The 23,626-nt window shown below is 41.5% G+C and overlaps 1 protein-coding gene across 1 annotated transcript in view; it reads left to right on the top strand.

The window, feature by feature from the left end:
• Positions 1-23,626, top strand: part of stt3b (STT3 oligosaccharyltransferase complex catalytic subunit B) — a 67,213-nt gene that overhangs the window by 16,908 nt on the left and 26,679 nt on the right. The window contains exons 2-3 of the mRNA XM_035183613.2: positions 11,593-11,701; positions 18,118-18,405. Of these exons, the coding sequence (XP_035039504.1) occupies positions 11,593-11,701; positions 18,118-18,405 (397 nt within the window). The remainder of the gene's footprint in view (positions 1-11,592; positions 11,702-18,117; positions 18,406-23,626) is intronic.

The raw sequence follows: 23,626 nt of genomic DNA, 5'->3' as shown, positions 1-23,626 counted from the left end.
AGTAACTTGTGTTATGATGTAGGTGCACTGTCTTAATGATTGCCAAGTTTGTAGTGAGGGGTTGTGTAAAGTGTTTAGTATCTTCTTGACTTGAGTGTTATTGAGCGTCCTGCACTGATGTTTAACCCAATGAGGCGTAAATGTCTTACTGGCTTTTTCTACTGTCTCCTAGTGGCTCTCCAGCTCATAGCAAAGGCATTATGCTCAAAGGCAGAGCAATAATAACCTTTTGTCCTGGGGAATCAGTTGCATGTAGACAGTATAATTGTCTGCAGCTGTGTTCCTTTTTTCTTCCAGCTTCTCCCTTTAGTGCAGAAGGTGGATGTTTGGCTGAAGAGAAGAGGATTTTTAAGCTGTAGATGGCTGTGGGCCGCTGCCCTGAGTTTACCCGCACTACAGGATTTTAAGCATGGACCCTCACGGGGGGGCGGGGTTGATATGTGTTAGTCTGGCTCTTAAGCTTTGATGTTGAATTCATTCACATTTGTAGCATAAGGACATTTTGAGGGCAAACACGAGTGAATCATCACGGGTTGTACTTGTGTGCTAATTTCCTTGCATCTTGGTAATAGTTTTACTTTCAACCTAAAATCTATTTTTTCCAAATTATGATGAAACATGAGACATTATTTCTTTTGAAAGTGCCTTCAATAGAGATTTCAGCCTGTAATGATTAGGCATGTAATTATTGCTGCTGCTGTTGCTGTGTTTGTGATATCGAATTGATTAGCCGCTCGTTATGGAAGCAAGCTCCTTGCACGCCAGTAATTACTCCCATTTTCCGGGATTCACTGCTGCCTGCTGTTAATGCCTGGCTCTCCCAGTGCCTTCCCTATTTTTGTTCAATGGTAACAGTGGGTTTTTGATAAAAGAGAAGCCTCTGCCCCAGTGGACTTTTTGCTAAATGTAGAATTGGCACGCCTTTCATCCATTCCCTTTGATTCACGAGCTGCAGTTTGAATTTCAGTGACTTGAGCTTTTGGGAACGTCACATTTCTTATCCCCTCCTTACCTTTTAAATTGGCTGAGAGTACAAATCTTTAGTTGCCTTTGAATCCTTCCTGTGTCAAAGACATTTAACATTATTTTAAATCCGGCATTGTGCAAAGCTTTGTCACCTGAAGGCCCGACTTGGAAAAATGCGCTTGAAGAAAACTTATTGAGACAAGTCTAAATTTCCTTAACACTTACTGTACAAGCCATTTAAACACAGTGACTGCAAAAACTGTTTCTGGCTTCTTGGGAGCAGAAGAAAGGCGTGAATAAAACATGTATAATAGGAAATTGACATAATGACGTTGTTATTAAGGTGTTGCCATAATAATTGACTGTTGCTGATAACCTGGCATCACTACTCACTGTTTTAGCTCGATTTTTGGTCTCTACAATGTCCTGAGGCTCATTTCCCGGAAAAATGCTTCACCCCATTAATAGTTGGTCCATTTATGGTCTGGTCTGTAAGAGCTAAAATTGATGTGAGCCAGCTGAACTAAAATTTGTTATTACGACAGTTTCTGGCAAGTAGTTTTAATTTAGTTTTTCCAAGAAAGCTTTTTTACCATGTTTTTTTGAGGTAATGATGAGTGGAGACATGGCAGACTCAAAGTGGATTATCATTACCTCAGATCTCAAAGAAAACAACGTTTTGGATTTGAAACAAGGTGAAATGGTTGTTGTAGGACATATTAAAACAATATATCTCATTTGTCCTGCTGATTGTGGTGCTGCTTCTTACTTAGGCTTTATTGGCTGTTGGTAAACCAACTTAGAGGTGTATTATCACCAAGCGGATTAGAGACACTACACCCTAATTCTTAGGCTTTCTCTGTCATTATGTTCCACTCAGGAGTGTCAGCTGAGGGAGGTGCATCAACCAGTAGTAAACTTTGGTTTACGAGACCAGTGCATTGTTCGGTTTAATATGAAACTGGTTTGAATTTAGCCCCACCCAAACCCTGTTTTGTTCACCAGCTATTCACGAACTATGTCTGTCTGCTTTTTGGTGCTGAGCAGGTAGTGTACATTGAGTTTTTGAAGCTTTTTCAATAACTCACTACTGTGGCTGAAAATAACTCTTATGAGAGCAGCGAGAGAGAACCAGAACAGTAAAGTAGCAGGCAGACAGCTAAAACAATGAGCTGAAACTCATTATATAGCTACTTAAAGCAGAGGGGAGCTGCAGACGCGGGCAATAACTCTCTGAAGGTTTCATCACTTGGAGAATCCCCTTTCACACACTCTCATTGCTCTGTCATTTCAAACTACAGCTGCTATAAGTTTCAAGGCTTTTCAAAGCTCACAGACACAAATATATTTGAAGTAGATTCTTGTATTGCCTTTGTGTTATCCAAGCTTGATGTGTTAAACTTAAGTGAAGCACGCGGTTGAACATATGGTGCAAACAGGTATTTTCTATCTTGACTGGTATATATTCTTGATATACCTGCAGAATTAAATTTGATCAATTTTTCATGACTAGTTTGAATATTGAACGGTTTTCTACCTTTTTAACATCATTGTCCACTCACGAGTAGATTAAACAGCCTTCAGTATTGACCGTTTCTCCTTTGCTTGTCCCCTACAATCTTTAATTATCCTCAGCGATTTAACACTGACCTGTTTCCGTTGGGTCTATCAGAGGTGGGAATCTCTTATTGGCTTTGTAAAATGAACTGCTGTGAGCTTAAAACTTTCACTAGCTGACTTATATATATGTGGAAAATCAAAACCCCACAGTTTGCACATTCCTGTTAGTGATGCTCATCTTTTCGCTTGCGCTTAATCTCGACTGCTAGGATCCATGCTTATGATTTGCCCTCTGGCATCCATGTAGCATGCAGCAACTGGCACAGCAGCATCTGTTGCAATTAAAGTCCACCCATCAGTTGTCAAACCAACGTTCAGAGCGTTCCTTTGGAGGAGTCATATACAAATATGGATAACTGCGTGTCTGAAAACAGATTTTTAGCAAAGATCATTGATTTATCCCAAAAATAGTAGGCTTTGTGAAATGTTAATGGCCTGTCGATCAGTTTTATCTGTTAGGAAAGAGATGACATTTTGTTTTTGTGAGCTGTACCAAAGTATTATTATGTATGCTAATTCTTAATGTGAAAAGTTCAGTATCTCGCTGCATGTTGGTGTGTATTTTGAGAGCTCGATATAAAATTTGTTGTTGTGGAGTGATATTTCAGTCGCTCTTCTGAATCTTGCCCTTCACAAACGTAGATAAAAAGGTGACCCAAATGTATTCCATAAATTTGCCGGAGTATTCATTGCTACAGGTAAGGCTTTAGTTTTTATCTTGACGATCCGTTGGAGAGAAGTTCAAGTGTGAATGTTTTGCATTTTTACCCAATGCTTAGTCCATATTTCTGGTCCTGTCCAAGCTTCGTCAGGGATGTTCTTTGGAGATGGGAAGTTAAGCCATCTCTGTAGGAAATTCAGAGTATTACAGCCCACAGTAGGAGAAGCTTAATCTTCTAAATGATGTTCAGTTTGCACGGGAATGTTAAAGCTATCACAGGAGATAATTCTCTTGTTTGTAGTTTACACTTTTGTTACAAGGGTGTATGGGAGTCTGGCTGATCATTTTATACCTCCTATCTTAGCTAAGAAAACTTTCTTCACAGTAAGTACCGTTGGGTTTAACCATTAATGGTTTGGGCTCAGATGCCTCATCCGTAATTACTGATCAACACTAACCTTGCCTGTAGTTGGTTAATTGTATACCACACATAGCTGCCTCTGTAAAGTGTTATTGGAGACAGAGCACAGTTGCTTCGTGGTTTTGTCATAGATGGTTTTCCAGTACATAGTACAAGTACTGATAATCTTAAACTAGCCTTTTAGTGCTGACCCCCAAGTCTCTGTCCTGTTTGTTTCTACAATATTCTAAGCATGTTTTTTTTTTATGAAGCTTTTCCCAATCATCATACACTCAGGTTATTTTCAGACAATAGACCCATCTGCCTCCCTCTGTTCTCCTTTGCATACTGGATGACCAAAAGAGTAGAGTTCCCTGTGCGATGAATCAAATATACCTCTGTGAGACTTAAGTGCCTGCAATTCTTTGTAGGGAAAGAGTGGTATATTTTTAGTCCAACCCAGATGCATACAAGGGCGGGGGGGGGAGAAGTTCTGCCTCTACTGTCTGTACAAAATTCTGTGCCAAACCATCAATCAGATTTTTTTTTTATAGTATAAATGACAACTTGTGACTCGAGGGTGGCGCTAGAAGAAAGGTCATGGTATCAACAAAGTAATGAGGAGGAACGATTCACACCAAGCAGTAAAACAAGGCTATTTCTCACATCTTTTTAGATGTCATTCCTATATTGGGAGAAAACATTTTATGGTTTTAGGGTGAGGGTCTGTCTCATTGGGTCTGCCTCATTGGACGCAGTTGACCAGGCACATTCTTCGACATCTTCCTGTCATGGTGATCACAGTGAGCACATGCTTTTTTGCCATCACAAATGTCTTTGTTGTAGTTTATTCCTGAAAGCTATCGAGTTTGAAATGACTGTTGTACAAAACCTCCTCTTTAGTTTTTTTAATAGACCTCCACTGGCAGCAGCAGCAGACCTCCAGCTTAAGCCACAAGGTTAAAGTTTTATACACATGCATTTAGTCATTTGCTTCTGAACAACTGCAGAGTTGTGCTGCCTCTGTTTAAGCTTCCTTAATTATCACTTTATCTTACATGCCCGTACCTCATCACTCTGGACCTATCACATGGTTTTAGTTTACCAGCAGCCAAAAGAGTAATTTCATCAGCTTCTCTAGTCCTGTTCAGCAATGAATGAGCCACTTAAATGAATCCAACAGTTAGACAAGGTTTCACATTCTTGCCTTGGACTCTTTGTCTTAGAACTGCTCCTACTGCATCCATGATCACTGTGCATTCTCGACCCTGTTTGGATAATGTATTATTCAATGCTTCTCCTTGTCTGCGTATAGCTTGTGTAAGCATCTTGTCTAGCTTGGCTAAGGAAATAGGCTAATTTAAGATCGATTGTTCTATTAGACCCACGGGGTATTATTAGTCTCTGCCATTGTTAGTTATTACCAAGCTGTTTTCACACAGGTGTGATGAGAACCTATGTGTCTGCGGAAACATAATTAGGATGTCAATAGCAGTGACTATATGCTCCTGTCTAACGCTGCAAATTAGGGATATGTGGAGCTCATTGGCTGATTGCCATTATAACTCTGTTATTGTACAAAAAGCAGTATGTTTCAAAACTGAAAAAATATATTGAACCACAGACTTGTAGTGCGACACTGAATAAACACATTAACAGACCAGCACCAAGGCATAGACAAGTCTATCAGACTGTGCTCAATTTCAGAATTGTATAACTCTGCTGTGAATCTTTATTTTGACTGTCAAAATGCGGAGGCATTGGTGCAAATAAACAATGCTAGTTTATAGCTGTTCCGTGTCTAATGGTCCCAGTTAGAGCTGAAGTAATGTGTATTGAAGTTATTCCCCCCAGGCAAGTCAATATTTATGCCATTATGTCTCTTCACCTCAAGATGCAATGGTGTTTTTCAATTTTCATTCATTAGTTTACACAGGCAACAGTTTGGCTGTTTTGCATATTGACACGATGATCTTACACCCCATCCCTGACGTAGAAAACAAAACCATCTGTCTGTGTTACTATTGCCAGCTGGTTTATTCTGAAAAGTTAAGATCAGAGGGATATTTTTTTTGTACCAACAAAGCAGTAAAGACTGTTACATATTTAATCAGTCCAATATTGTGATGTAAATTCCTGTGTGGGTTGTTCACAGTGTTCTCTTGCAATGTTCTCAGTATGTCCTACTGAGTACCCATTATTTTTGTAAATGTTGCCCCCGTTTTCATTAAATTTGGAATACCCTTGCTGTAAGCGCTGCAGTTTTCTATTTGCTGTCCTTGGGATGCTAGGGAAGGTTATATGACTCTGCTGAGCCACATGATGTCCCTATCCACTGCTTTCGACCTGCTTTTGTCACTGCAGTCCCCCTGACCAAATGGTAAGACAGGAACCCCAACAGGCTTCACACTCATCTCTACATGACCGCAAACTAAGTATTTAAGTATGTATGCTGAACCCTTTGCTATTGGACTGTATTTAACTTGAAATAATTCCTTTAGAGAGCTTTGTTTCAAGCAGTGTTTAATATATTGCTGTGATTAACAGGTATTTTTATTGCCGATTAGTTTCTGGATTAATTGGTTTGTCAGTAAAATGTCAAAGTAATAAAAGGGTTCCCGCTGTAATTTCCTAAATGCCAAGATAGTGCTGTGTATTGAAATTGTTTTATTCAGCAAGCAATCCACAACGTGAAGTTGTTCAGAATGACAAAGAAAAGCAGCACATGATCTCAGCTGAGATGATGAACCTATAAGAAAAACAATTATTAAAATCAAAACAATTTTCTAAACATTGGCTGTGAGATTTATCAACAAAACATTGAAGCTTTATCGTATTGTTCAGCTATTTTCATGTTGGAGTTTAAAGCGCTGCCTGATTTACAAAAGCTTTGCTCTTCCTGGGCATTTTTAATTCAAAAGAGCAGCTCTACACTCAATATTCAGTGGGAACATTGCTCACTGCAGTGTCAGCAGGTGTTCACTCAATGAAATTGGGATAATAATGTTCTTTTCCTATTTGGGATTTTGGAAATGGTTGACCTGGCAGAGTAATTAGTTTTATATTTATTATTTATTTCCTAATGATTATTGTTCTCGTGTTCTTTCCTTAGCCCGTTTGTGTAAACAACTCTGCATCAACCAGGACAGAGCCACATTGAGCCTTCTGCACATCCTGGTTAGCCAGTAATTGCAGCCAATATTTCATTTCATATTTAGCAGCTCATAAATCTTGCAGCATTTCCACAATATTGCAGCCCCACATCCACAAAATGCTGTTACCTTGCACATGCACACACGCCTCCACCTTTAAAGGATGCGATGCCCAGGATGCCTCATCTTGTCAGGTGATGGCAGGAATTCTGGACACACTATTAAAGCTTTGGCAGCTGACCAGCAAACCTGTGCATTTGATGATCCAGGCCACCAACGTCACCCTATCTTCATCTAAGGACCCCTCTTTTCATGGCACACTCTTTGATGAGATGTCATGTGCTGTGCTCCTTTCAATAACTACTTTTGAGACTGCTGCCTTTGAAAAAAACCCAATAACATGACACCGTGGAGATGATCAAACCTGGCCATCTGATGTGTGAAGCCCATGTTGTATTTGCTCTCCTTCCTTCTGGGTCCCCGAGCAGGCCCTCATTTACAGGTTATTCATTCAGGCTTTGAACAGAGGTGGCTAATTAGTCAAGTCGGTGATTACACCCCTGGATCCAAAAGTCTATTTAGACACATTTCACCATATTGAGAACAAGTGGGGGGAAAAGCAATGATGCATCTGATTATATAGTCGCTGCAGAGTGAGGCATTACTGGCTTGTAAACAGCAATGGAGCCCACTTAGTCATGCTGCTGATGATGGCCCTGTCTCAACAGGAATCTGATAATCAGTGAAACGGACCTTGATTAAAATGAATTATGATGCCTGCAGGAGGCCTCGAGTGATCTAAAGTGCACAATATGCCACTCCTAATTGTCTTTTTTTTTGGCTTTGAGATATTATCTGAGGATTTGATACAGGGGCCCCCTTTTCCCCTTCATCTTCCTTGCTATTAATCCCAGGGCTCGACAGTGCCACCATTTTAGTAGCATTTGATACTAAAAATAGACGTACGCTGTAAAAATCTATTTAGTAGCAATCACACTGTTAAGAATTCAGCACAAGCAGCTTCTATTTAGAAAGTCTTGAGGCGTTAAAGCGGAAATGTTATAATTTGTGTACTTATAGATTCAGATGAATAAGATAACATTGGAGATGATGTTTTTACCCCTGTCTGCTTGTTGGTTGTATTTTTTGCATGTTTACGCGGAAACTACTGGAAGCATAACCACAACCAACCACCACTTGGTGGCAGCTTGGGAAATGGGACAGCAAGGAACCCATTAGATTTTGGTGTGGCTCCGAACCAGGACACATTGTGATTTAGACCATTTTGCTCCATTTTTCTTGACTTCTCAGAGAATGATTCATTGATCTTGATGAAATAAATCAGGCATGTTAACTGGGACTGATATGTTTGAGTGTGTGCAATTTGACGTAGATTCAAATAGAAATCCAAATCTAAAGAATTTCCTGAATGTCCTTGACGCAGAGTTATTCTTAATAAAAAGCACATTTGTGTTAATGTGCTATTAAAATTCTTCATGCACTACTCTTTTTTTTAACTGAGTACCACATGTGCTCTTCGGGGAAAAGAGTAGGAATCAAGCCATGAATCCAGGAGTGAATTTTGTGGTGTAAAGGGTGTGTTGCTCAGCATGAAGTTTCTCTTGCCAGTGGTTGGAGGTGCTGCAGTGGCATCACGACTAATCATGTGCTCTGTCGCTTGAGACCATATTGGCAGCTGCACATTAAATTGCTAATGTGGCTGGCAGAGCTACATTATCCGCACCATCAAAGTGACAAGGGCAGGGATAAAGCACTCTGCTTGGCTGTCCATGAGATCATTGGAAAATGGGGTTTTCTGGATAAGGCTTGGCAGTGTACAAAGTTGTCTTTTATAATATTTTCTTAGAATTTGCTTGGTTTCCGCGTCGCTGATTTGACAGATGCAGAAAGATGAGGCAGAAGTGGCCAGTTCCACCTGCATGGGAGGTCCCACTGTGCTCGAGCTTTCTCACAGCTGGCTGCCTCTGTAGCTTTGTATTTAATAACACCGGGGCTCTTCGCACACCTCAGTATGTAAGGAAATGGACTCAGTCACTGGAAGAACAATAGTATTGTCTGGACTGCTATCCATGGAACGAAATAGCAGTTTGATTAGTTTGCGGTGCAAGTAATATGAAGCCAGTTAAGCTTTTCCAGGATAGAAGAATTACATTGTGAAGGACATGACTGAGTCTTTAATTGCTTATTAAATTTAAATATAATTTTACTTCACCAGCACTGAGATCCAAGTATGTTTGTGTCTGTGTGGCAGTTTGTTTGTCCTAGACTGTCCTGCACCCAGATTCCAACCCTCAGGCCGCAGGTTGTTGAGTGATATACGATTGTCTGAGGAGCCACAAGGATAAACACTCAGGCCAGCTTCTCATAGCGTCTCAAGATCACTTTAAGAGACACAGTGCCCTTTAAAGTAACACTTTCTATTCCCCCCCATGTTTTCATACAATGTATGGAGAAGATTTCACATTTAATTTCTATTCTCTTCACTCACAGCAGCAACCTTATAATAACTGTGACTTAAATTGTAAGTGGGGATAAAAAAAATCTAGGATATTTTGGGAAAAGTGGACTTTTTCCAAAGGATGAAAAACTGGGCTCAGTATGGAGACGAGATCAGTTCCCATTATTGGATTTGAAGTGAGTGGCCACCCCGTGCTGTCTGGGAAAGAGAGCCAAGATGGGAGGCCCTGGATGATGGAGGAGGGCTTCAGGTGCAATGTGAAGGCGTTAGAAAACCAAGCACCTTGTGATGATAAATGGGCTTCACCTCATGCCAGCATTTTAAGCACACTGTACTGATCGCAAGTGTGAGCAGCCCACACTGCTGCTGCTTTGTGACCACGACTGCTTCCTCTCCCTCTAGCATCGGCTGACTTGTATTTACACAAACACAAACAGCCATAAACCGAATAAGTGCCTGCTGAAACTCAAGTGTGGGGATTTGGTTTTGGGCTGATGACGTGCTTTTTTTCCCCTGCTCGTGTGTCTGAGTCGACTCTTATACTCAGGCCATGATTAATGTACCAGGAGACTTAATTGCCAGAATGTCAGTAAAAATTTATTTGCTCATAATTACCTCTACTAAGCAGGTTATGTGTTGGTCCCATTTAATTGTTAGTATTTAAGGGTAGTAGAGCTTTAAATTAAATTTGCAGAATGTTACTACTGCTGCAAGTCCAGAATGGTTTTATTTCCTGATTGAAGGTATTTAAACATTGCAAAATGTTCTGATATTCTCATTAACGATTGCAACTTGATAAATAAAACATGCACGATTGTCTGTCAGTCCATTACGATGCAGATTTTGATTTAGACGAACATAAAACGTATTTATTTTTATTTGAGCACTCAACTGTACTTTTGTGGCTCTATAGGTTTCTTCCATACTACTATGTTTTTAGTTTTTAAATGTATCACTGCATTTTGACACAATGACGCAGTTCACTTCCATTCAGTCACAGCTCAACCTCCATAGCTGAAGACAAAACATTGTAAAAACGATCTGTAGCAGTTCTTATCCTTGGTTCAAGAAAAGAAATCCCTTTTCTTACTTTTTAACATTAGTTTCTTGTTTCTTTATGTAACAGAGCAACCAGCTGCAGAGTAGAAAATCTGCTTCTCGTTCACACCAGTACACACATGCCCAATGTATGTAAATAGTCATGTGTGTTCAGTATGGACAGGGATTATCACTGATACAGAGATTAAATGCTCAGTCAAAGATAGTTTTAGAAGGTTTTGGATGAAGCCATATACTCTCTCTGACATGATGGGTGATGAAAGCTTAGTAGTGTATTGAGTGAGTTGTGGTGACCAGATGATTTGCGAGTGCACACCATGATACTGACAATCCGCAGCTCACCAGCCATCCATGTGAATGTTGCACTGTATTATTTGGAATTGCGTAAGCTCCTTATTGTACTCCTACCTTTTGTTGGTTGACAGTATTGTCATACATATGTAATACGAATCAAAGATCCTCTCCTGAGCCGATTAGTCACACATACAAGGTTATCACTCCTCCTCTTTGGTATACTGCACATCAATATTAGACAAAGCCAAAACGGGTAACTGTCTTTTTTTTTTAGCTGTGGTGTGGGTTCTTTATGCATCAAGTGTATCGGGTACACGGGCCTCTGAACATAAAGCAGCCCACATTAACGAGTTGTGTAGGGAAAAAGGTGCCTCTGAAAATGTACCTAACACTTGCTTCATTCTCGTTGGCAGCAGTCCTCTTAACACTGTCAGCTCTTTCGTTCTGCTTCTTGACAGTGATCCAACCCCCTCAGCTTACCACAGCTACAGTGTGAATCAAGGCCTGTTTGCAGTCATATTCCTTATTTTGAGTATTTTTTTATAGTCATATCTCTGTTCCAACACCAGAGCCATTTATGTCTTTGTCACCTCAGCACAAGCCAGTGGTTGCTGTTGGAATTATCTGTACAATAAGTGGGCTTTGTTCTGAAAAAATGCCACAATGTGTTGGAGTTGTTGGCGTGAGCACAAAAGCTCACGCAGCGAAATTGAGGCTTTATCTGCCCAATTCTAACAAGGCAACGTCTCCGCAGCTTACCCATTCCTCCTGCCCCCGAAAATCTGAAAATAAAATAACCCATTCTTCCTCGAGTTTAGTGTTTTGTATTTTTTTGCTCTGTCAATAGCTATAACATTCTGTCAAAGTGTGGTCTATAAATGGAAATATATAGTCTTCTGTGTGTGGTTAATATCTTACAATCTACTGAACTATGCCTCTTCTTTCTCTTCTGTTGCCTCAGGTTCAACTATAGATCAACACACCATCTCACCACAAATGGCTTCTATGAGTTCCTCAACTGGTTTGATGAAAGGGCCTGGTACCCCTTGGGCAGGATCGTTGGCGGCACAGTAAGTTTTTCCCACATTCACTTGTTTCATTATTTGTCATCTCTGGGGCGTCGTTATTAGAGTTCAGATTCAGTCAAAATGTCATCCCTGTGAAGTAAGAAGGAAATTATGTCTTGTGTTTGAATTATTTGACATGAGCACATACAGCCATGGGAGTGGTGGTTTGCCCTTTTCAAATAAGGGGGGAGAAAAATTATGCTTTTGCGGTATCGTACTGCTCCTCCTGTCCCGGAGGGCTTATGGAAAGCAGATGCAAAGGAGGCTCCATCTGACTGATGAGGAGCAGTGCAGCCCTCCTGGACAGTGTCCCACTGGGTGTCTGGTATGATGGGGCGCATTTTGGAAATATGAAATGCTGAGGCCACTGATAGAGAAAGTTGTTTGCTAGAATGAGAGCTCTGTATGCAAGACGTTGGACTCCACCAACGGTTTTTCTCTAGTTGAGGAACAGCAGAGAGGTAGAGAATTCCTAATTTGGTCATCCACAGATTGGTTTGCTAATTTTTTCCGATGATGCACAGCTGTCAGCTTAATCATTGTGTGACCTGCGATGTGAAGTGTTTTTGTGCATCATAATATGAAGTGGTTGGGCCGAGAATCAGATACTCTGCCAGAAAAAAAACAGTTTGGCCACTTTGGGAGTCTGATCAGGAAACCACCCACACAAGTCCCCATGGAGATGGTCAAGACACAGAACATGCTGGAGGGATTACTCACCTGTCCTGGAAATGCCTTGGGATTCCTCAGGAGGTGCATGCTGGGAATAAGGAAATCTGAAGTGCCTCGACATGGTTTCTCTGACCTGGTTTTAAAACGAGGGATGTGTGAAAAAAAGTTTAATATGAAAAACCACATCAGCCTTTCTGTAACACCAACCTGTCTTTAATCCTCCCAACAGTAAGTGTCAGTCAGGCATTGAATTATGATTTAAGTACTTACATATATATCTATATGCAGTTTTAGCGACATTGAAGTAATCGCAGTACTTTTGATAAAGGTAAAATGTACTCGTATCTTAATCACAATGTGTTTAAATTATCAAAATACAACATTTTGTGTGTTAAGCTCTATTCATGAGCACACATTCATATGCAGCCATTATTTATGTTGTAATCAATGATTAATACGAGGAACAGTCTGTTGTTATGGGAGCGTGTTGTGGGAGCATGGGATTATCTGAGGTGAGGTTCGGCAGTGCAGATACCATAGAGCCGTCCAAGACTCCACTGGGCAGCATGGATTTAAGTCACTATCAAGTAGCAACACTGAGCTTTCAACTTGACGGATCCCCGTAGACCGCCACTGCTTCCCTGTTTACCTGCAGTAAGGATTGTTGTGAAACATTGAGCCTTTCCTGTGAAAAATACAATGTGCTGATTCCACGCAATTTATCTCCCATTTCCCTGCCTCCCCTCCTCTGTGAGTCTCTCCCCCCGACCTCATCTTCTCAGCCCTGCCTCCTGTGAGCGGTGAGGTCTGTGTGAGTAAAATACCTCTGGCCTATCCATCTCCCTCTCGTCTTTAACAACTCCACCTGCCGTCTATTCTCTCAGCCGAGCTTCACGGACCCACCAGGGCTGCACTCAGAGCTGTAATTGCACTAGCTAATGATGCATCAGGACTACATAATCCGGGTCCTCCGTGTAAGATAAATGCTGAAATTTCTCCCAACGTGTTTCCGTTATTGGGTCCAGCTAAGAGGGGGTTAGCTCTTTCTTCTTTCTTCTCGTTTCTGCATAGACTCAGACCTGCAGATTAATTTGAATGTCTCTTTGCATAGTTGAGACAGGGAGGCCGGTTAATGCTGTGCATTGCATGTTGTTACCGTTACAGCACCCAGCAGATGGTGCAGGGCAGGAGCTGTAGCTGCTCTACATTCTGATGTTAGAATATAGTATTCATTACTGAACAGGAGACCCTAGGCACTGGAATCCAAAAGCCATCCATCAGCATTCATCCGTCATAAGCAATTACCATCAGCTACTGGTAATTGCATATGACAAGCCTGGCTTATAATAATGGATGTGCTGGTTCTGTACATGGATACTTGAGTTAGGCCTCGTACCCACAAGGTGCAAACTGAAACTCATGATTAGACTGGTAATCAGAATTCCGATTCCTGGGAAGAACGACGCTTTATCTTCTGCATGCAAATAAGAATATCCTTCCTCTGTAAACTTCTATTGGCATTTCATAAATGAATGTGCAAAGAAATAAATAAAACCACTGAAAAAGAATTTACGTCAAATTAACCATGTTCTTGAAGGAGCCTTTTCAGATGAGAGGTGAGATGTTTTTAAAAGCCCCAAGCAAGTACAGTTGCCTTTGTATAGCACTTAAAAACTCCCCTGAGCTCACATTTAGTTTCACTTAAAAATCATTAGATTTTTCATTTGATCATTGCTTTAAATATTTAACTACGCTCACCAGACGACCCTCAAACTAAACCAATGTGAAAATAGAAGACATGAGAGCTCGCACTGTATCACAGCTGGGGGTCCTGTGTGAGGTACAAAGACAGATGGGTGCAGTGGTGAGTCAGTTTAATGTTTAACTGGGTCTGGAGCGGAGCTGACTTATATCTTTAGATGATTTCACTTTATGAACATCGACTACGTTGCTCTGAACATAATCTATCTGTCATAAAGTATAACATTTATCTTAGATATAAAATGTTGCTTTGACCTTGGATGGCTTTGTCAGGCAGGTAAAAACTGAAAACAGTTAAATATCATACCAACACACAATGTACAATGACTTGAATACCTTTTTAAAGCAAAGACATTAGAATTAAAAGTGACTCTGAGGCATAGCCGTGTGAATCCTGATGCTCCTGTCTTCGAAGTGTGAAACCGAGCAGTGAGTGTGAGCAGAGCGATTTCAGCGGGTATAATTTGTGGAGCGATTCTTCTGGCCAGGGTGCGTCTCTTAGCAATTACAAAGCCATTACATAGGTCATGTTGTCCTTGCAACGTGTGCTATTTTGAACAGTGGATGAATGTTTCCACACCACTGCCACTAATTACACCTTTAGTTCTAGACGCTAAAGGATGCTACTGTTGGGATATGTTAGACACAAATAGTAGGTCTACTGGCATCATTTAGTTGATTTACGTGCCACTTTACGCAACCAACTATGTCCCAAAAAGATGCGCTGTAGTAGAATGATTGTATCAGACTGAGAAGGTGTCAGTCTAGTCAGGTGATAAGACCACTATCGACAGTGAGGTCAAGTATTGTCTGTGTACGGCTATTTTCTATGTGCCAATTGAGTTCCATTGCCGTCCAAAGGCTATTATAACACATCAATGAGCCCCTTCATTGTAATGGGTTGGCATTTCTTACCATAACCCTGAGTTCTCAACAGATTAACTATTTTCTTCTGTTTTGTTGAGGTTTGTTTAAAACTATAGTTCCTGCTTGTGTTAGGAAATTACTTTGAATGTCATAGTTATATATTTCTGACAGTTTCTTAAGGTTTATATCGTAAGTAATTAATCTTAATTGGTGTGACTGTCACAGAGAATGTAGGGAAGTCAAACTATTGAGAGTAACACTAATGCATTGTTGTTTTGGTCTTTTAATGGGATTATAAGAGATGACAGCAAGAAATTAAATATATCTTATTCTTGAAGGGAGCAGATCGGTTGTAGCCCACAGTGGACTTGGAATAAGTTGAGTTGCCAGATGGAAAATTAACTCTTCTGCCGTTAACTGGCCTCAATAGCAGGTGGACGGGTCATTCTGTAGGCCGTACTAAAATGCAAATGTCCTCCTATATCATGCAAATCTATGCAAAATAGAGCAAGAACCATGAATTGATGCATAGAGGAGATCTGACGGCTGCTGCAGAGACCTGACCAGCTGGCTCAGCAATGGATCCATGTCAATTTCTGGCTTTTACCTGAAAGCCTGAAATTGACTCTGAGCGGCTTGGCTGTGACTGGTTGCGAGGACAATCTGATGCTTTGCTCAGAGGCACCACAAATGTAGCTGCTGCAAAAAATAAATAGCCACTCACTCATTTACTGTGAAGGTTAATTGTCAAAATCCCACTTGTTTGCATGACTGAGCTAGATCAATTTTTTTGTACGGCATAAACAGGCTTCAGGGAAGGAAGGCATTTAGCTGACTCCCACACTGCATTCACAATCATAAAGTCAAAGTGCGAGAGGTCTGATTTGCATCAAGCACGTGCCTGTAAAGCATGCAGGGGTGTTTTTATAAGCACCGGGTTCGTCTCAGATTGGTGCAGTTTGTCGCACAGACAACACACGGCCTTATGCTTGAATTTAACTTAAAGTACAAGCTTCTCTTCTTATTTCCACCTGTCGCGACATGTTGCCAGTGTGAGTGGTGGTCTGTTACCCCTCCAGATCCAGGTGGAATTCGTAAAACCACCTTTGCTCCAAGGGCGGTGATGGAGACTGTTTTACCCAGCCTGCACTCTGTTTTACACGTCCCTTCTCCCCCTTCAACCCCTATAGCTCACTTTATCTCTCGCCCTCTCCCTTTTATCTTTTATCATCTCTCCTCTACTGTCTGCCTCTGCCTTTCTCTAATGGGCCACTGTCCTTTCTCACCCCCATGGTCGCTCCCTCCCGTATCCTTACATGCCCGACTTTCTTTTTTTATTCAAAATCAGACGGATAATGCTGACTATCCTCATTAATTGTGTATGGTAGCGTTAAGTCTCTGAAGCACTCAGATGGGTCACAAGACAGATGAGCCAGTATCAGTTAATGTGACCAGTCCAGCTGCCCCCTCCCTTATTGTTTGCCTTTCACTCCCACCGACCCTCTGCTCCCCAGAGGACGACTGCCAGTGGCTTTTTCCTCCTGAGCCACAGATCAGGAATGAAGGCCCCTCTAATGTGACAGTCCATATAATAGGACGCAGCCGATGCCACTCTTTGTTGCCATAAGGACAATGAGTCAAGTGCATTTTTTTGTTAACAGCTTTTGTCACTTCTAGTTGCTGATGTTGTCTTAATGAACAGGCTTTGTAATGCATTTTGAATGCCAATTTAGAGACCATAGACTTGTACCCATCAAGCCGAAGCTTGTGCAAGAATTAACTTTGCTGTGATGAATCAAGATCTCAATCATCTCTAACATTTTGGGGACCTTGGCCCCACCACAGAGTTCAAAATGACTAATAATTACAAGAGTAGTTTTATAAATGGCAGGATACTGCTCCATTAGACAGAGTTCAATCCCCAGAGCCAAGAGGAAAGTCGAGGTTGATTTTCATTGAAGCAGATTGGTTGGTGAAGCTCAGGTCTCCTAGGCACTGGCTAATTAGAGACGTGAAAACCTGAGTTTATTAGCTGCAAGGCAAAGTGCATGGACTGCGGCTACAGTGAACACACATCAGGGACATCACTCACACGTTAAACATAGCCTTGCTTTTTACTTCAGACAGCCAGTGCACTGCACCGGGCCCTAATTGGATCTGCTCATGTACAGACGAGACAGGGCCACGAGGCCTCGCCAACTCAGGCCCCAGCCTCAACTGTGTGGAGGGTTTAATTATTCCTCAACTTTGTTTTGGAGAACAAACACAATAGTTTTTGATCATTGATTTTTTTTTTTTTAACACAAGCAAAAACTGCCTGTTCCAGCTTGTTCACCTCTGTTGTCTGCCATCGGTTTGAAGTGTTAGTCAGACAACCTCAGGCTCTGGAAAAATTGGATTCTGCATTTCTTTCACTATTTGCTCACATCGTATTGACTGACTAATGACTCGATCAATTCATGAGACAAGAGAAGACTGAAGTGTAACTGTCAGAATGAACTGTAGATTCATTTAGTTGTGCCACTAGGTGATGTCCGTTGCACGTATTTGCAACTCTGTGACTTTTGCAAAGCACTGCTTTAACTACAAACAGCCACAATACATGTTGAAGTTCAGCGGATTTAATGTTTACCATGTTCACCGTGTTATTTCAGTGTGTTAGCATTCAACCACTTATAGATCTACCTACAGAGCTACATGCCATCTGTAGAACCATGTCTCTGCTGAAAATATCTGAGGAATCTCAGGAACACCTACAAGCAATGTCTTTGAATTTAGCACAAAAGCTCACTTGGTGTCGAGGATGAACTGAGTACATTACGGGGTTCAAAGGTCAAGCTTAATGTGCAAATGTTGCAGAAAACATTTTTAAGTGGAGCATTCATGCACTAACTAATGGCCAAATACAGAAATGCCTGCACAGACACAAATATAACCCACTTCTTGACTGGTTGGCAGAGACATACAACTGTGAGGTGGTAATTCTAGTTTTCTCATTCTACCTCCACAGATTCTCTGTCTCTTTCCCTCAGCCACCATTTCTCATGTCGGACTCGCAATCTCACCTACTTTTTATGTTGCTCTCCTTCTTACAACCTCTCTTTTCTCCCCCCCCTCAGGTATACCCAGGGTTAATGGTGACTGCAGGCCTCATCCACTATGTGCTCAACTTGCTCCACATCACTGTCCACATCCGTGATGTGTGCGTCTTTCTGGCACCAGTGTTCAGCGGTCTGACCGCCATCTCCACCTTCCTGCTGACACGGGAGCTGTGGAACCAGGGTGCAGGGCTGCTGGCGGCCTGCTTCATTGCCATCGTCCCTGGCTATATCTCCCGCTCGGTGGCAGGCTCTTTCGACAACGAGGGCATCGCCATTTTCGCCCTGCAGTTCACCTACTACCTCTGGGTATGTACATTTTTTACTTGATGGAAAAGTGCAATAAGAGAGAATCTTGTTGCAAATGTATGATAGACGAGGCTCGCTAAGGTATTAAATCTGTTTTAGCAGGAAAAATATGTCAAAGTCGACCTCAGTTGAGTATATGCTTTTTACTTTGTAGGGGATATGCTTTATGAAGCCAGAAAGGAAGCCCTGTTTTCAAATGTAGCCTGGCCTCAGATGTTGAATTATTTATCCAGAGCCTTGAAAGGCACACCGACCATGTGGAGCCCAGGAAACGGCATGCTGCACTCTAAAACCTTCAGTCAGATGACCTTTTAAAGAGTTGAATTGAAAATATCTCAGGTTAAAGGTTGAATTGCCCCCTCCTTTTCTGCTGTCCTTTCCAAACATACTTAAGGGGAGCACAGCAGGTTACGCCACAGGTTAACTGACCTTGTTGAATTTATTGCATCACTGTTTTCAACACGTTCACATTTATTTTGTGTTAGATGTTATGTTTTTTTTGTTTCCTTCACTGCTTAAAACATAATTTGTCCAGTTCAACCTTGTCTGTACCTCAGTCTGTCCACTCCTCAGTTGCATCAGCAGCTGCCTTGCAAGCCTCCAGCCACAATACTTTGAATGCTGTTTTTGTGTTTTATGCATTTCTATAGTTGTGAAGACAAATTTTGGTATGTAACAAACCTCACATGACTGTTTAATGGTTCAGACTGTGTTTTAAGGTTCAGCTCATTTATGCTGAGTGTTTCTGATAGTTTAGGTTAGGGGTAGGATGTCCTTACAACTATAGAAAGATCACTGTTTGTGTATGTGCGTGCGCGTGTGAAATTGAAGAGCACTGCTTTTCAAACAATTTTATCAGCATTCCCTTCTTCCTTGTTACTGGAGTTGACCGTGACTAGTATTGAGACAAGTACGGCTCAATTCATTCTGCATTGAGCCGTATCCGTTCAGTGACACGCGCTTTTATCTTTTACTTTTAAACCCACAATAAACATGGTCACACCCAGAAAGGATGCACGTGAAAATACAACTTTGGAAAGGAAATTTGAGATGTAGAAATACTTAATGTATCCAGATAACACGCTTAATGAGTAATCAACTATTTCTAGTAAACCAGGTTTCTCCTAACATTAAAAAAATGGGTTGAGAATGTACACACCCTTGTGTATGCTACATCAACTGATAAGAACAATGCAGTAGAAAATAATCTTGTTGCAAAAATACAATTGAATGAAATAACATCAATTCATTTATAAAAATAGATGTGGAATAATGTTGATTTTGCTGACGTTACTTCGAACACGTTAGATAATCGACACTTGTGGATTTCAAACATCTGTGTTCTTCTGTCATAAAGATCATAGATGTGATCAATGCAGGATAATGTAGAAATCAATGTTAATCTTGTTCCTGCCTCTGAGGCTTGATGGAGGCAAACTGCGGATACTATGAATGCATAAATATTACTGCCTGTCGTTAGAGCACAGTGGGCATACTTCTCATTTATAGAGCATCATGTCATCTTCTTGAATCCATAAAATGATTTTCTATTAAGAAAATTGCCTCCTTTTCATGTCAACAGCATTGATGGAATATAAAGTTAGAGCAATTACCGTCATTGCTGTTAAAATAATTTTAAAGGCCGCAGAGTTAACCTGCGCGGGAGCAGGTGTCAAATGAATATGGCAGCATATTTAAAGTGAGACTTGATTTAATGTTGTAGATTTTATCAATGTAAAAAGATATATGGCAAAAGATAAAATTTATTCTAAGGGGAATTGTTTGTAATTTGCACAGGGTTTATTTATTAAATCCAAACCGAGTCATTCACCTCCACCCGATGAACCTCTTCCAAAAAATTGCATACAACAGTGAGACACTGATGAAATGATTTATTCTTAATATTTGGCTGTAAATGAAAGCCTGATTTTGACTATCCTCCAGTTGTGCCAGTAACTTGGGGTTTAAACCATATATTTATTAATTTGTTAGAGCAGAAATAAAAGAAACTCAGATGCCAATCACACGCTGCTTACATTCTTTGCCTATTCATTGCACCTGCTGCTCAGTTTACTTTGCAGAGAGGACACTGTCTTGTTTTTTCTTAGCCCAGAAGCTGTTATTATTTAGAAGAGATTACTCCATGGTACGATGCCGCAGTGAGACTAGGGCAAATAAGCCGCGTGTCTTTTATTGACCCAACGAAGCCGTGTAGTTGTAGGGAGATGCATCATTCACTGCTGCTTCAAAAGCGAGACTCGAGCTGCTCAAATAATGCATACAAACGCAACCACAGTTTTATTTAAACTAGATTGATTATTTTTTCATGATACCCCCGGTGTTCAAGCGTGATCGCCTGCAGCTGCAGCAAAATACCATCGCTTCTCAAAACAGTGCAAGACCCGCAGGAGTCCCACATTTATGTGGACGCGTATTTAGACGCTAAACAACGGTGCACGTCAGCGTTCAGGATAAATGTTCTGGCTTAGCCGAAAGTTTGGTGAGCCGGTTACTGCACAGCACACAGTCGCAGATACAAAATACATAATCTATCTACACAGCTAATGCAAAGACACACGATGATGAGCAGGAAAATTTAATTCTCCAACTGTGTTTATATATGACACGAGGTGAGTGGTAGATTTTACTTTAGGCTTTCACATTGCTTGATGCTGTATTGTAAAGACGTGCTGCACAGTGGCTTTCATCCAGGTGGATGTAGTGAGAAGTATTTTAGCAGGTATTTCATCATGCCATGTCTTACTGGTGTTTGGCATAGCACAACAAGCTTTGCAGTACAGTTGGCGCCAGGTTGGAAGGGACCTTTTTATCCGTTCAAGGATTCAGCCACCCCAGTTTGTCACTTTGTGTAAGGCTGCATCGCTGCATGTGGTTTCAAGGTAGCATGAGTCACTAAGCTTGACTGTGCTTGCACACAGCTCTGTGGCTTTTTTGAATTCGCTCACTATCACTGATCTGGCAACGACCCACCGTTTAGTGTCCGGGTGGCTGGCTGAGCGCGCCTGTTGTGTCTACAGCTAAAGTCGCAACACAACACAACTGGATCAGTGTCTGTGGGACTGTGCACAACGGAGCGCAACCAAGCAGCTGAGAGTGTCACTCACTGGGAGAGTCTACACTACAACATACAGCCTGGCTACAGAGAAACATAAAACAAACCCTAACCCACAAACCAAGATATGTATTGTCTGGATATGCGAGATTAGAGTGGATTAGACGTCGGCCTGACATCTGCAGAGAGCTGTTCGCTAAGTTTAACAACACGACAGGGACAGATTGAAGAACATAGAATTCACACGCGGGACAGTCGACATCCTCACATCAAGTAGCCAGAGATATCTCTTCAACAAACACAAAACACGCTCTGATCAGTGTCTTTTCCACATTCTATCCATTTTGTAGATATAACTCTCTAGAGCCACAACAAGATAACAAGAGTCACAATCCGTCCCCAGTCACGACAGTCCCCTGTAAACTTCAGCGAGTCCACAAGTACTGTAATTATTCACTTTACAGTGCGTAATGTCGTGACTCACAGCGGCTCATCTGTCAGCTTGCTTATATATGACCGTTAAACCTAAAATTACCTTTTTGCAAAAATAAACCACTTCACACTTCATCGTGCCGCCCCGACTGAACAACAAGTAACCACTTCATACCGGATTTACACTGAGAAAAGGCTGATATGCAAAGACTGAGTTCAAGATTTTAAAGAATTGATGTATCAGATTTTTTTTTATCCACCACTAGTAGCAACAGAAGGCGAATGGTTTGAATAATGTGTCTTTGTCAAAGAACCCTCACAACTGTAGCACAGCTCAATCAACCCTCCCTTTTTAATTGTTTGTGAGCTTCTGTAAAGCTTGTTAGTTCTCATTAGAAACATTATTTGTGCTTAAACGGTAATTAAGCTAGTTCTTTGTCTCAAAATGTGCTGTGTCGGGTTCTTTAATTTATGGGACTTGGGCTGAGAAAAGTCCTTGAATACGATTTTGAGTAGATGTGTGAACCCTAATCCAAAGTCATTTTTTATTCTGCAGGAGCCTTCAAATCCCCCCCCCCCATTTAACTTTTCAGGGCTCATCCAGAAAACTGTCACCACAATTATTTATCTCGCTCCTGGAAATGTGTATTAGGGGGTGGTGTTAGGGACATCTGTTTGTCTCTGTGTTATTCTAATGGCCTCTTGTCATCTTGTGTGTATGGACAATACACAGGTAGGCAGGTGCTCCTTGTGGCAGCCATCACTGCCTCTCAAGGTGATGTGTCATCAGCGGAGCGGTGCCATCAGAAAAAAATCCCCCCGCCACTCACCCACCACCCTCTTGCGTCGTCCGTTCTATTTGGCAAGGGGCCGGAAAAACAATCATCCCGGCCATGCACCACTGCTTCCCATTATCAGTCCCATTTACCCACATTTGTCTTTGTGTTTTCCTTTCCTCCACTCTGTCGTTCTTCCATCTCATCTCTCTCTAATTGTCTTTGTCCCCGCCATTGTTTAGCTTGTGCTGCGTTCTGCTATCTGCCTTTTGTCTTTCATCTTGTTCTTCCTGCCTTGGTTTCTCTCTCTGTAACTCATTATTGCTCATTCTTTTCTCCTGCTCTCTTCCTCGTCTCTTTCCAGCCGTCCTCTCCCCCACATGGCAAACGCGTCGTTCTCTCAAGTCTCAGCCCAATCTTCATTATCCCACTCCTTCATTTTATCCACTAATAACCCATCCAACTCCAGCCGCTTAATCTGTGTTTACCCCCCCTCCTTTCTCCCAAAACACACACGCGCACACACACATGCTCTCACCCTCCCATAATCTATAATTGAATCCTCCCTAACCCAGGAGAGCTACTCTTTTTAACACTGTAGCTCTTCATAACATGAATACACATACAGATGCACATACACAACCACCCACCCACACAGCGTTGCCCTCCTGCCTTCCTCGTTTGCTCTAACCCTGTGCACCATGCCTACATTGTTGTAACAGTAATTCCACTCTTTCTCCCAGCTCAAATTTAATTAGCTGGACCAGTATCACGCTGTGACTGCTGTGTCTTCACAAAAGGAGATGTGGCTGGGAGGGCAGTTGGAAGAGTTGGGCTGAGGCACCAGTTGAGCATGGCTCGTACATGCACTGAATGGGGTGACACACGGCTGAACGCTGGCTGTGACCCAGCCTGAGTGTGAATATTGTCTGAGGAAAAC

This window comes from Hippoglossus stenolepis, chromosome 17 (assembly GCF_022539355.2).
Source record: "Hippoglossus stenolepis isolate QCI-W04-F060 chromosome 17, HSTE1.2, whole genome shotgun sequence".
NCBI lineage: Eukaryota > Metazoa > Chordata > Actinopteri > Pleuronectiformes > Pleuronectidae > Hippoglossus > Hippoglossus stenolepis.
This window is presented reverse-complemented; position numbering and strand designations above follow the sequence as displayed.